Source organism: Anarrhichthys ocellatus, unplaced genomic scaffold, assembly GCF_004355925.1.
Source record: "Anarrhichthys ocellatus isolate YVR2014 unplaced genomic scaffold, GSC_Weel_1.0 scaffold24, whole genome shotgun sequence".
In the NCBI taxonomy this organism is placed as follows: Eukaryota; Metazoa; Chordata; class Actinopteri; order Perciformes; family Anarhichadidae; genus Anarrhichthys; species Anarrhichthys ocellatus.
Genome location: NW_022280054.1, coordinates 911,855 through 923,846, shown reverse-complemented (window position 1 = coordinate 923,846; position 11,992 = coordinate 911,855). Strand labels below are relative to the sequence as shown.

Here is an 11,992-nt window from a genome sequence, read left to right as displayed (position 1 = left end):
CACACACACACACACACACACACACACACACACACACACACACACACACTGGATCTCTTGTATTTAGTCAGATACGGCAACAATAAAAGGGCGTGGCTCCTTCCAAGGGCAGTCATCAGCGGCTGTTAAATAGCCTAGATCAGTGAAACGCACACACTGAAGGAAGCTGCGGTCAACAGACACACAGAATATGACTAGTGTTTGAGTGTGCCTTCAAAATAAAAGCCTTTAGAGTCACGTTCAAAATGACCCATGTTTTTTTCTGGTTGCTTAATCCGGCTGAATGTCTCTTTGCTGGGTTCAATGTCAACTTTTCAGGAACCAAGAATCAAAGTGCTTTTATTTCTAATTTTAGTTCTCTACATCTACGTGAGCATGAGTCAGTTTAAAAAGCCCAGGAGCTATTTCATTTCATGCATGTAGTCCCTGAAATTAAATTAAAACATGAAAATCTACATTAGAGTTTTTCATGCAGCATGATACACAGAGCATGAATTAATCAGGCAAAACATTGTTGTTGGGCCTCCATTGACTGTTCAGCCTCACTTCCTTCCTTCCTGTGCATTTTGTATTTTACTTTATTGTCATATTGCCAAGTAAGGACAGTGCACAGTTAACTATATGGCAGCTTCAGACCCTCAGAAATCAACCTTTACTCTGATGCCGGAATAACAACAACTCAGCCTAATTCCGGACATCTGAATCATCACATTTGTTCAGTGATTCAAGTGAAACAAAACAGAAGCTAAATGAAATGACAAATTAGTACAGTACCTGAGGTTAATGCGTGTCAGTTTGTGGTATTTTCCTTAAACACAACTTCATTTAAGAATATATACCAAGGTTTTAAAACTCTATTTTGATTCAGTTCCCCTCAAGAAAGGCCCACAAAATAAACTAATAATGCAGGACCTGCTTTAGTTGGTATTGTACTTTAATGGTGCAAAATCCCTAACACATGTATAATTATTTGATAATAATAAAGGTAAACACAAGAAGACACCCTCAAATGTTATAACAATGGCAAAACTCTCTCAGGAATCTCAGGAATGTTCCCGGATGTAATTTGGTACTAATCATGGGGAAATTGAATTGATATTTAATTTGGTTTAAATTGATCAGTTCTTTGAATTAAATCCATCTAGAAATCAACAAGCTGCACGAACAAGCTATGTCTGAATACTGTCTTTGTACCAAATTGTGTAGTTATCTCCAGAAAAATGATCAAAAAATTAACTGTTGAGCAACAACTAGAGAAACCGAAAGAGAGAGCCTCAGTCACCGAACTGCGATCAAATAACCTTTACTCTGAAAGCATAAACCGGAAGAGTCATTTCCTTCTGATTCTCTCTGACTTGTCGGTGGACAGCAGAGCAAAGGTAGGCTCCAGCAGCACAGTGCGTCGGGCGGAGAGATGGAGGCAGAGCTGGCCGGCTGTGAGCGCGTGTAAACCGGACAGGAGCGGATCGGATGAAGAGGGAATAAAAGCCGTGTTTGATCCTCAATAGAAAAACACGCTCACGGCAAAAAACACAGGATCCTCTCAGAGACACCAGCGTCATGAAACCCGTCCTGCATTGAGGTGAGAGCCGCTGCTGCGTGTTATTGTTTCTTATTCTGCGCGTCTGGACCAGCTTGAATTGAGTGATTAGACATCTTGCAGAGTCCTTTTTCGTGCGCAGGTGGTATCAAGAGAAGGAGGCGAGTAACAACAACAAACCTCCAGGTGAGGAGGAGAGGAGGCTGCTGCTGTGTTTTGGTGTTAAACCCGGTTCTTCATCCCCATGCACAGTCAGCCCCCCCGCGATGAATCCTGCGTTGACAATCGGCTTTTTGATGGCAGAGAACAAGTGCAATAGGCTCGTTTTTTAGGTGTTGAACACAGAGACTCGAGTGCACGAGGCGTCCCGGACTTTACGAGGGTCGCGGTGTAAAGGGGGCTTTTCCGATAATCCTTTTAATAGTCTTTAGGGAATAAAGTCTGGTCAATCTCAGGGTGGCTCAGGGGGGCCTGATGTGATCTGATGTATAGGCCCGCTTGAGATGATCCAAAAATCGGTGTTCCGACTCGAGACTCCGCAGGCAACCTCCCATTCATCTCCTGCGTTCTGGACCTGGAGCTGTCAGCCATTCAGCAGGAGGCTGCGGCCGATTCTCATTCATGAAGTCTAGTACGCAGCCTGCACAGCGACCCACCGTGGGCTGTAAATAGGCTCTCTGGGCCCGCAGTAGGCCTGATTCAGGCCTGCTATTGACTTTCTCTCGTGTGTCTCTTTATTGGCTACACGAGACAGTCAGTAAATATGAAGTCTAATAAGCCTGATTATTGTAGGACGCAGGCCTGCTATTATAGGCCTTTACATCACTGTCACGTATAATACTCTGCTTCTCTGGTACTATGTTGGGATTTTATAGTCACCAAATCAAAGAACATTGTTGTTCTTATTCTATAACTAAATTATATTTCTATTTATCACAGATGTTGTTTTGTTGTGATATTTCAGCAGCATCACTCTAAAATCTGATTTTTTTTTCTCACAAAAATGCAACAGTATCTTCACTAAAAGTTAAGCTTTTCAGAGCTGGCCCCAGCTCATACAGTATGCCAACATATACTCTGACAGAAAAATCAGCTTAGTGGCATTGCATTATACCCTGAAGTATAATGCAATGCCACTGTCACTGTGATATTCTGATGATACTCCGACAATGTTATGATTTTATAGGGACCTAAACAAAGGCACAGGTGTATTTATTTCAATCGCCAAGACTATATGTTGCATGGGGTGGACAGAATAACAAGAACACCCTACAGTATAATGCAATCTTATATAACATACACATGTGTTATGTAGGCCTTGATGTCAGTGTGATGTCCTGATGTTAGTCTTTTAAGGCCACATTATGCCTCTGACGCTATGTTATGAGTTTTAGTGATCTAATGGAAGGCAGTGGTTTGCCCTCAGTATTTCAATTACATTCAAAAGAGCGAGTTTACAAACATTAATACACACAAACAATTAATTCACACCTAAAAATGTCTTAAAAGTACAAATTATGAGAATGTCAGAAAATAATGAATCCAGAGCTGGTCAACAAAATCCAACACATGCTAAAAAGTGCAAAAAGTCATGTTACATAGAGTCATACATCCACCCTCAGTTTTGATTATCAGGCTGTTTTTTGCATCAGCGTCACTCGGCGTCACTGCATTAAAAAACACTGAAACCCATCTGTTCCAGTAACTCACACACTTGATGCTCACACAGGTTGTGCAGTATTTCTCCTCTGCGAGAGGCCTGTGGTCATCTGTGAAATTAGTTAGACCCGGTGGGTGAGAGACAGGAAATGGCAGTCGGTGGCGGAATGCGCGTCTCCCACGCGCTCCGTCCTTTATCACTGGCTGCCATATGGATGCCTGAGCTCACTCAATATTTACGTTGTCGCTGCTCACAGAGAAACCAGGAGAGAGAGAGAGAGAGCGAGGAGAGCCTGCTGGTACAGAGGACACGCTTATTTATTTGTTTGTATGTGCATGATGAGGCCCTGCTACCTATATTGTGAAGTAGTGAAAAACCCACAAGCAAACTGGTGAACACTGGTCAGTTTGTTTGTGTCTCCATCTTGGCATCACATCTGGTTTATTATCAATGGTTGCATCTGTCTGCGTCTACACACACAGGCACGCACGCACACACACACACACACACACACACACACACACACACAGACACACAGCTTTACGCAGCCGGGTGTATCAGTGTCTGGATCAGGAGTGTCTACCTTTCATAAGGCAGACACTCCTGTGTTCTGTCGGGACTGATACAAACTCTCCAGACAACATTAAGGTCGAATCACAGAGGGACAAGGTTATCAGGGGTCAGGTCAAAGGTCACTGACCGGCTGCTCTGAAGTGAGCAGATCTAAATGACGGAAAAGAAAAGGGGTCTATCACTGCTGACCCCTACTTCTGGTCTTCCTCCTACTGCCACGTCTGATCCCCTTCACTCACCCTATCTCCTCTCCTGTCTCCTCTGCTTTTCCTTACACTTACACCGTCCTTTCTTTTTGTTCAGTGTTAAAGCTGGTTTACAGTTTCCTTCTCTCTCCTTTTTTTTTGCGGTCTTCACACACTCACACACACACACACACACCTGGATGTCTCCTGTAATATTCTGCCTTTTGACTTGTGAGGCAGTTTTCCCTCCTGTGTCACTGTCTGCTTTTCTTTCTGTCCTCCTTCAGCATGTTTGTGCTCTGGCACCTGCGTTTGTGCTACAAATTTATTTCTATAGTTAGTCATTAATTGGATGTTTCTTACAGTCCTGGTTGTTTATGTCAACATAGCAAAGACCCAGTACTTAAAAAGGACTAGATTAGATTAGAGTAGATTATAACATTTCATATCCATACCATACTTTGGGTTAATAACTCAACAGTAATACAATAATAACACTAACACTGGGTCAAAACAGCCCCTTGTGTTGGTAAATGGGTGCATTCATCAAAGGTTTTTCTTTACGGTTCAGCCTCTCATTCACACACACTTATACATCGAAGACAGCGAGCTTCCCTGGAAGGTGCTGGGTAAAAAATCTCCCATTAATGAGTTGGTTCTATATCGGCCCAGTTATTTTCATTAACAATTCATCTGCTGATCATTTAGTTTACTATCATATGAGACACAGAAAAGGCATCAAATCCTCACAGCTGAGAAGTTGGAAGTGTTTGGTATCGTTTCAGTTGTGTGATAAATAAAACTGACAAACATTTACTGGTTCTACTTTCTCAAATGTGAGCATTTGCTGCTTTCTCAGGTTGATGCTGCTTTTGTCTCATTTTAAAGGGAATATCTTTGGTTTTTGGGCTGTTGATTTGAAAGGTATCACTGTTGGCTCTCAGAACTTGTGATCGACCTTATTCAATTTCTTTTGACATTTTATAAAATAAACAAAAAATAATCGCCACACCAATCGGCCCTAATTACCAAAGTTGTTTCAAATAGGTCTGCAGCTAACGATAATTTTCTTCATCGATTAATCCAGAGAAGCCGACACTGTTTCAAATTTTTTCGGATCAATATTTCTAAATGTGAAAATATTCTATTTAGGATCATATAAAATAGAGAAAAACAGGAAATCCTCACCTGTGAGGTTCTAGAACCAGAATAATTAATTTTTATATTACTTCAACTATTATTTCATTACCAACATTTTCTGTCTGAGAAACTAACAAATGATCAATGGACAACTAACTCACTTCATTCCTTTACTTGTTATACATATAAAAGAGTTGTTTTGCTGTTGTTTTATGTCCCGCGTGTGTGACAAACATGACATATCGTATGTCCGCGAATGTCGTCAATCCACATCTAGCTGCTGCAATATCTACATCGTTTATAAGGGCACACGATGAAGATGTTGTGTACGTACAGTACATAGCTGTACGACACCGAGAGTGCTGCTAGCTGTGTGCTGTGTCTAATCTTAGAAAACATGGCAGGGCCCAAACTCCCCGGCGGTGGGGGAGCACAACATCACCAATCATCCTCATCAGCCAATCACAGAGGGCGTTCTGCTGGCATGAAGCTGCTCTCAGCAATGAGTGTGTTTGGATATAGGAGTCTGTTAAACTACATATACAGTGTTTATCTGTCCGTGAGTGCACGGAGGTATGTGTACACACAGCTTTAAAAACACAAATCTTTGTACATCCGTTATGCTTGGCTGCAGTATCATTTCCTCTCGACCCACAACACCACAGTTTTAATCAGGCATATGTCCTTCTTGGCTCTGCACAGTTCAGTCCTGTGAGGGCCTCGCAAAGTACATGAAGTGGACGTATCTTGTAAGATGTGTTTTGCAGGCTGCAGTTGATAGCTTCTCCCTGCACAGTAATGTTACTTTCCTCTCCTCCGCAGTCACTTTACTGTTGCAGACAGAACTCCCAACCATCTGACAGAGATATCAGCCGTGCTCCCCTGGGTACATAAGCAGCAAGAGGAGGAGGAGGAGGAGGAGGAGGAGGGGGCACAGTAGTGGTTAGATTTGTACAACAGATAAGGAAGAGATACAGGAGGGTGGGGGGCCTTGTAAAGCCTGAAGGATGGAGGTGAACATTTTTAAATTCCCCTCGACTCCCCTCAATCTTGGTTTTTTTTTCTACTTCAGGTCTATCAATGGAGCTAAAAAAGGCCGAAAGGAGTCGTGGGGATGTGAGAGTCCACATGGTGCCTCCGCTCCCCCTCGTCCTACAGTGTGTCTCCCCTCGTCTCCTCCACCTCCACACACTCACTGATTGTTTTAGCAGCTGGCCTATGGAGAAAAACATGCCCCCCTCCAGTGGGGGGAAAATATTCAGATCCTTTACTTCAGTAAAAGTACAAAAAAACGACAATGTAAAAGTAAAAGACTGTCAACCAAAATCCTACTTATAATGTACAGAAGTATCAAAGATGACATGCATACACTTAAATAAGCTACAATCTATATTATTATATAATAACAATGTATCAATGTATGTATGCTGCTCATAGTAATGAACATAAGGAGGATTATCACCTGAATCTGGAGCTCCTCTCGGCTTTACAGAGCGTCATAGTGAGATTCAGCTCAATGTTTGGCTGCCCAACCCGTAACTTTACTATTTTGGTGCACTCTTGTTTTCGGCTTCAGCAGGCAGCTGTTTTTAGTGAAAAAGCTTGAAATACCCACTGTACAGTATACTACGTGCTCAACACCATACAGCTGACAGACACAGTTGTAGAGGAGCATTTAGCAGCAAGAGCTAAATCTCCCTCGGGCCAAAAACAGAGCGACAAAGGAGAGTGAATTTAGGACTTCGACCGATCAGGTGGACAGAAACACGACTTTCAATGAATGTCAATGTTGCTTAATAACTGCTGAATGTGTAAATAAGCAGCTGTCTGTTAATAAGTTCAACATGTAAACCTGAAGAACAACTCAACACCAGTATGAAAAGAAGCTCCCTGCTGCCCCCTCTGGTTGAAGGTTTCCCAGCATCACTGGTAGACCGAGGTGTGGTCAGAAGTGTGTGTAACCTGCTAACAACTCATAGACATCAAGTGACAAGTACCTTAAAATTGTACTTAGGTACAATACAGTGCTTGAGTAAATGTACTTTCCACCACTGCCCCCCCTCTTTGGCCTCAACCAATCATTTGTTACTCCTGTGTGCTTTGCAGCATGTAGTCTGCTTCAGTGTGCTAAGCCTCAGAAAGCCGTAGTGCTGTGTCCACTTCCTCCATCGTTTCATGGCTTAAGTTTCATGCTGACTCGGTGAGTGTGGGGGGGGGGGGGGCGCGGCATACAGTCAGTATCCTTGAGAGAGGCACATCCTCATCTTTGCAGAAGAACAGGAGTTTTTAAAATGCACCTCACTGTGTGTTGTTCTTCTGCTGAATGAGTGGAAAGTTGGCCCAGTGCTGGCTTTTAAATAGCTGAATGGGTATTGACTTCTTCGCAGCAGTACACACACACTTCAACACAGACACACACAAACACACACACACACACACTCAAAGGGGGAGCGAGATCATTATTACAACAATACTCTATGTGGTTAGTAGTTTAGTTTACAAATCTGGTGTAACGTGAAGGGATGAATGGATGGATGTTTGGATGAATGAAGTGATGGATTCATGAATGAAAGTGGAAAGTGATTTTAGCTTTATCAACTCTGTTCCACTTTCTAATAACTATATGAAATGCTTCTAAGTTGTAACTAACGACTTTATTAGTGGTATTTAAAACAGTTACTTGAGTAGTTGTAAGTTGTAACAACACGTTTTGGGTTGCCATGTTGTGAAAAATTGCTTTAGTTGATGTTTCTTCTTTCTATTTTGTAATAAATCAGATATAAATGTTGGTAATCATGCAGTTTACACCAGGCTCTGCAGCTCTTTTAAGGATTTTCAAAGGTAAATACTTAAATCCTATAAAGTCAGTGTTATTTCAAATTTATAATTTTGGTTAAACTTCATTATCTCTGCTGCTTATAAGATGCTTCCATAGTGGTCACACTGTCCAACCACTTGGCAACCCAAACATTGCTATTAATGATTTCTAACTGATTTCTTTAGTAAATAATTGCCATTAATACAGTTATTATGAACAGCTTAATTAGCTGTTGTGATGATCACATCTTTCTTTCTTTTGTTGAGTTTGTCACCGTCACAAATTCAAACATCTTGTCTCGTTCTGTTTGCTTCACGAGTCTCTGAAACCTGTCGAGATGTATTTCTGTCACCAGGCGGCAGGTTATGAAAGCGCTCCCATCTCGGGACCTTTGGCTGGGATTCAGCCCTGGTGGCAGAACAACAACAACCACACAGCACTGCTGTGCCTCCAATCAAAACAGCTTAGTTTTAGACCCCCGACCACCCACTTCTGCACAGTAGGTGAAATAAGATGAAGCCAAATTACCACAGTTTTGGCACTTCATATTCCTCTGGGACATCCACGCATTTCTTTTGCTGTTCTTTTCATTATTCTTCTCTTATCCCACCCTTTCCTTTCGTTTCTAGTGTCTGTATCCGTCAGAGCATTCCTCTGAAATTCTGACACCGGTATACGAGATGGTCTTTCAAAGAGCTGGGACTCCTGTGTACTTCCCCTTATCATTATCCTCTCTCTGATCTGGCATGTTGTTTCTTTCAGATCTGTGGGAGAGCGAAAGAGGGAATGAAAGAGCGAGATTGGCTTGTAGTTAAATGTGTGTCAGCCTTGTTTTTTTTTGTGCTAATCCTTTATGAAAAGACGACCCACACAGACGCGTTTTGAAAATGACAATAAAGCTGCTTGCAGTAAAAAAAATCCCAGGGAACTTTGCCGTGCAAACGTGTGTGATTTGGTTATTGCAGAAAGCAAACATTTGAGCGCACATTGTGAACGAACTGCCAAGAGAAGCATCGGTAGCTCTGAGAATAAGCTTTCACAGCTTGGGGAGTGTTTGCCATTCCCGTGCGTATGCTACCCAGCCTGCCCACTCAGACGATATCCTTTTATCTGCGTGATTTACAGACAATAATAATCAAACCACCGTGTGTTTGATTGTGCGACGCCATTCACTGATAGATTGTATTAGTCACTGATGTGTTGAAGTGAAGAAAGAGAGGGCGGAGCGGGGTGAAAACTGGCTTTGGATGTTGCTACTGACACAATGGTGGTAAAAACCAGAGAGAAGAGTGTTATCAGTGATGTGATGTGGTTTGGCACCGATCGGGCCAGAGAGGGAGGCAGTGCTGAGGACTGAGTCATACGAACACACACACACACACACACACACACACACACACACACACACACACGCATGCTGGGGAGCAGAGGAATGTAAGGACGAGTGGATGAGAGATCTTAGAGAAACACTCATTAGGTAGAAAAACAACAGTGAGTGAGATCGATGGCCCATGAAGAGGAGCTGCGAGTTGCTGCTGCGACACAACTCGCTTCTACATAATTCAGATAATCTGAGTGCTTGTCAGAAACCTCTAACTGGTAACTGATTGGGACCCGAGCTTTCCGGATGATTTCTCTTTCATCTCTCGTCACATTGAATCTGTTGATGAACTGTTTACAACCTTCAAGGACTTGTCGATCCGGTGTATAATCTTCAGCTGTCACAAGTTCTGGACTCTTTGTGCTTGTTGTCACCAGGGGCTGTAGTTACCACTGAGGACAATGAGGTCATGGATTCAGAGATTTTAGGAGAATTTGAGGGTTTTAGAGACCAGGAGGGAGTTTATAGTCTCAATAGGCTGGTTCCAGGAGTTTTTTTAGACTCAATATATTTAGTTTTGAGAACTTTTAGGCCATTGTAGTAATATTTTCCACATGTATCTTCACATTTTGGTGATTTTAAACTTGTGTTTTTTGTGTTTCTTTATGGTTTGAGAAAATTATCCAAACCAAATGCAAACACTTCATTGTCACAAAGATGAAAACAAGCTTGTTTTACTTTGCTCAGTAATTGGAGATGCATGGTTGCCACAGGACCGTGACTGAACAATGAACTCAATTAATAAAATGTTGCAAGATAATCAAGAATATTATACATTTTTTGGGTCACATTTTTCTTGGGGTGGGGCACTTGGATCCGAATCCTGAATGCTGTCCTGATTATCACTTTCAAAGATGTTAATTTGCACAATATGATTGGATATGGGAATATGGAAAATGTGAAACTAATTAATTTTGAAAAAAAAGTTTTGCATGTTTTTATTCATAAGCCAATGTCACAGAAAATCTGCAAAGAAGAACTTAGTTTTTATATCAAGATGTAGATATTATAAAGACAGACAGACACAGGCTGGTTCAGCAGTCTGCTTCATTCACACATCTTTTAGCCAGGAGTTACACACATACACACTGAAGTCTTTTCCTCCACACTAACACTATGCTCCTCTTCCTCCTCTCCAGCCTCTCCTCGGTGGGTTGTCATGGCCAAGTGATGAACGGAGCGGTGGTGCCCGGTAGCCCGGAGCTCTCCTCCTCGTGCCCACTGCCAGACTGGCGAGAGTTCTGTGAGCTCCATGCGCGAGCCTCCGCTGCAGACTTCGCGGACAAGTTCCAGCGCTTCCTGTCGGAGAATCCGTGCTACGACTCGCCCGGCGCAGATGCCAGCTTCTCACAGCACTTTGCCCACCACTTCCTGGAGTGCTTCTCGGCAGCGCTGACCCAGGCCCGGGAGAGCCAGGCATCCTCGCCGGGGGAGGACGGCTCCAACGCAGCACCCAAGTACAGCATCGTTCCTTTCCTGGGAATCCAGGGCTGCCCGCTGTCCTACGGTCACGACCTTTACCAGAGACGCAAGGACGCCGGGGCTTCAAGTGAATCCCTGGACAGCATGGACAGTGGAGGGGGAGGGATAGATGGGGGAGGCAATGGCACCACTGCCTCCCGAGGCCCCCAGCCAACCCACAAGGTGTCTGCTTTGGGACAGTCGCGCAGCTCAGAGGACGTGTCGGTCAGTCACCCAAAGGCTCGCTTCAAGAAGGGCTTCTCCCTGAGGAACATGAGCCTCTGTGTGGTGGACGGGGTGAAAGAGATGTGGCACAGACGGGCCTCCCCTGAACCCGATGGTCCCTCTGGAGCCAGGAGGGCTAACGGGGGAGGAGTGGGAGGAGGAGGAGTAGGAGGAGGAGCAGCAGGAGGGGAGGCTGCAGGGGGAGAGAAATGGTCCCAAAAGCTGCGGCTCCCCAGGGGTTCCCAGGGCCACAAGGCTGAGATGCTGGAGATCCAGAGGGAGGGAGCTCTGAGATACATGGTGGCTGATGACACAAACTGTATGGGCGCTGCACAGTGGCAGAAGTGCCGCCTGCTGCTGAGGAAGACGAAGAGGGAGGAAGGGAGTGAGAAGTTCCTGCTGGAGTTCTACGTACCACCCAAGGTACACAAACACACGCAGACAAGGAGGAGAATTAGGCAGAAAAAGTGGATCTAGTGCTGAAATGATTAGTTAGCCACTGTTAAAAAGCAGATGGACAAGTGCATTTTCAGCTTTTCTAGACAAGTCTAATTATGCATTAGAATTAAAGATTGATTGAAAAATATAATCAATATGTTAATAATTCATTAAATTTGCATTCCTTCGTGCATCCCAGATATATACGTAGCCTGAAAACCCCTCTGACCCCAAGTGAAGTCGAACCACTCGCGTGAATGCACACTTCACATTTTTCTATATGGGATTTCCAGATCATTGCCCCTGACCTTAAGAAGGCCATGAGGTTGTGCAGCTGAGTGTGTGTGGCTCTGCCACTGTCCTTTGATCATGGCTGGTGGGAACGTGGGGATAAGCCTGTGCAGAGGGGGAGAGGGGGGAGGACAGGTGGGAGGCAGGTGTGGGAGGGGGCGAAGGAGAGAACTGGAGACTGTGAGAGAGAGAGAGAGAGAGAGAGAGAGAGAGAGAGAGAGAGAGAGAGAGAGAGAGAGAGAGAGAGAGAGAGAGAGAGAGAGAGAGAGAGAGAGAGAGA

At 43.8% G+C, this 11,992-nt stretch overlaps 1 protein-coding gene across 1 annotated transcript in view; it reads left to right on the top strand.

Annotated features, from left to right (window-relative positions):
• The first annotated feature begins 1,373 nt into the window (after window positions 1–1,373).
• Window positions 1,374–11,992, top strand: part of sh2b2 (SH2B adaptor protein 2) — a 19,416-nt gene continuing 8,797 nt past the window's right edge. Inside the window, exons 1-2 of the mRNA XM_031861059.1 lie at window positions 1,374–1,582; window positions 10,437–11,406. Coding sequence (XP_031716919.1) covers window positions 10,468–11,406 — 939 coding nt within the window. The 5' untranslated portion in view covers window positions 1,374–1,582; window positions 10,437–10,467. The remainder of the gene's footprint in view (window positions 1,583–10,436; window positions 11,407–11,992) is intronic.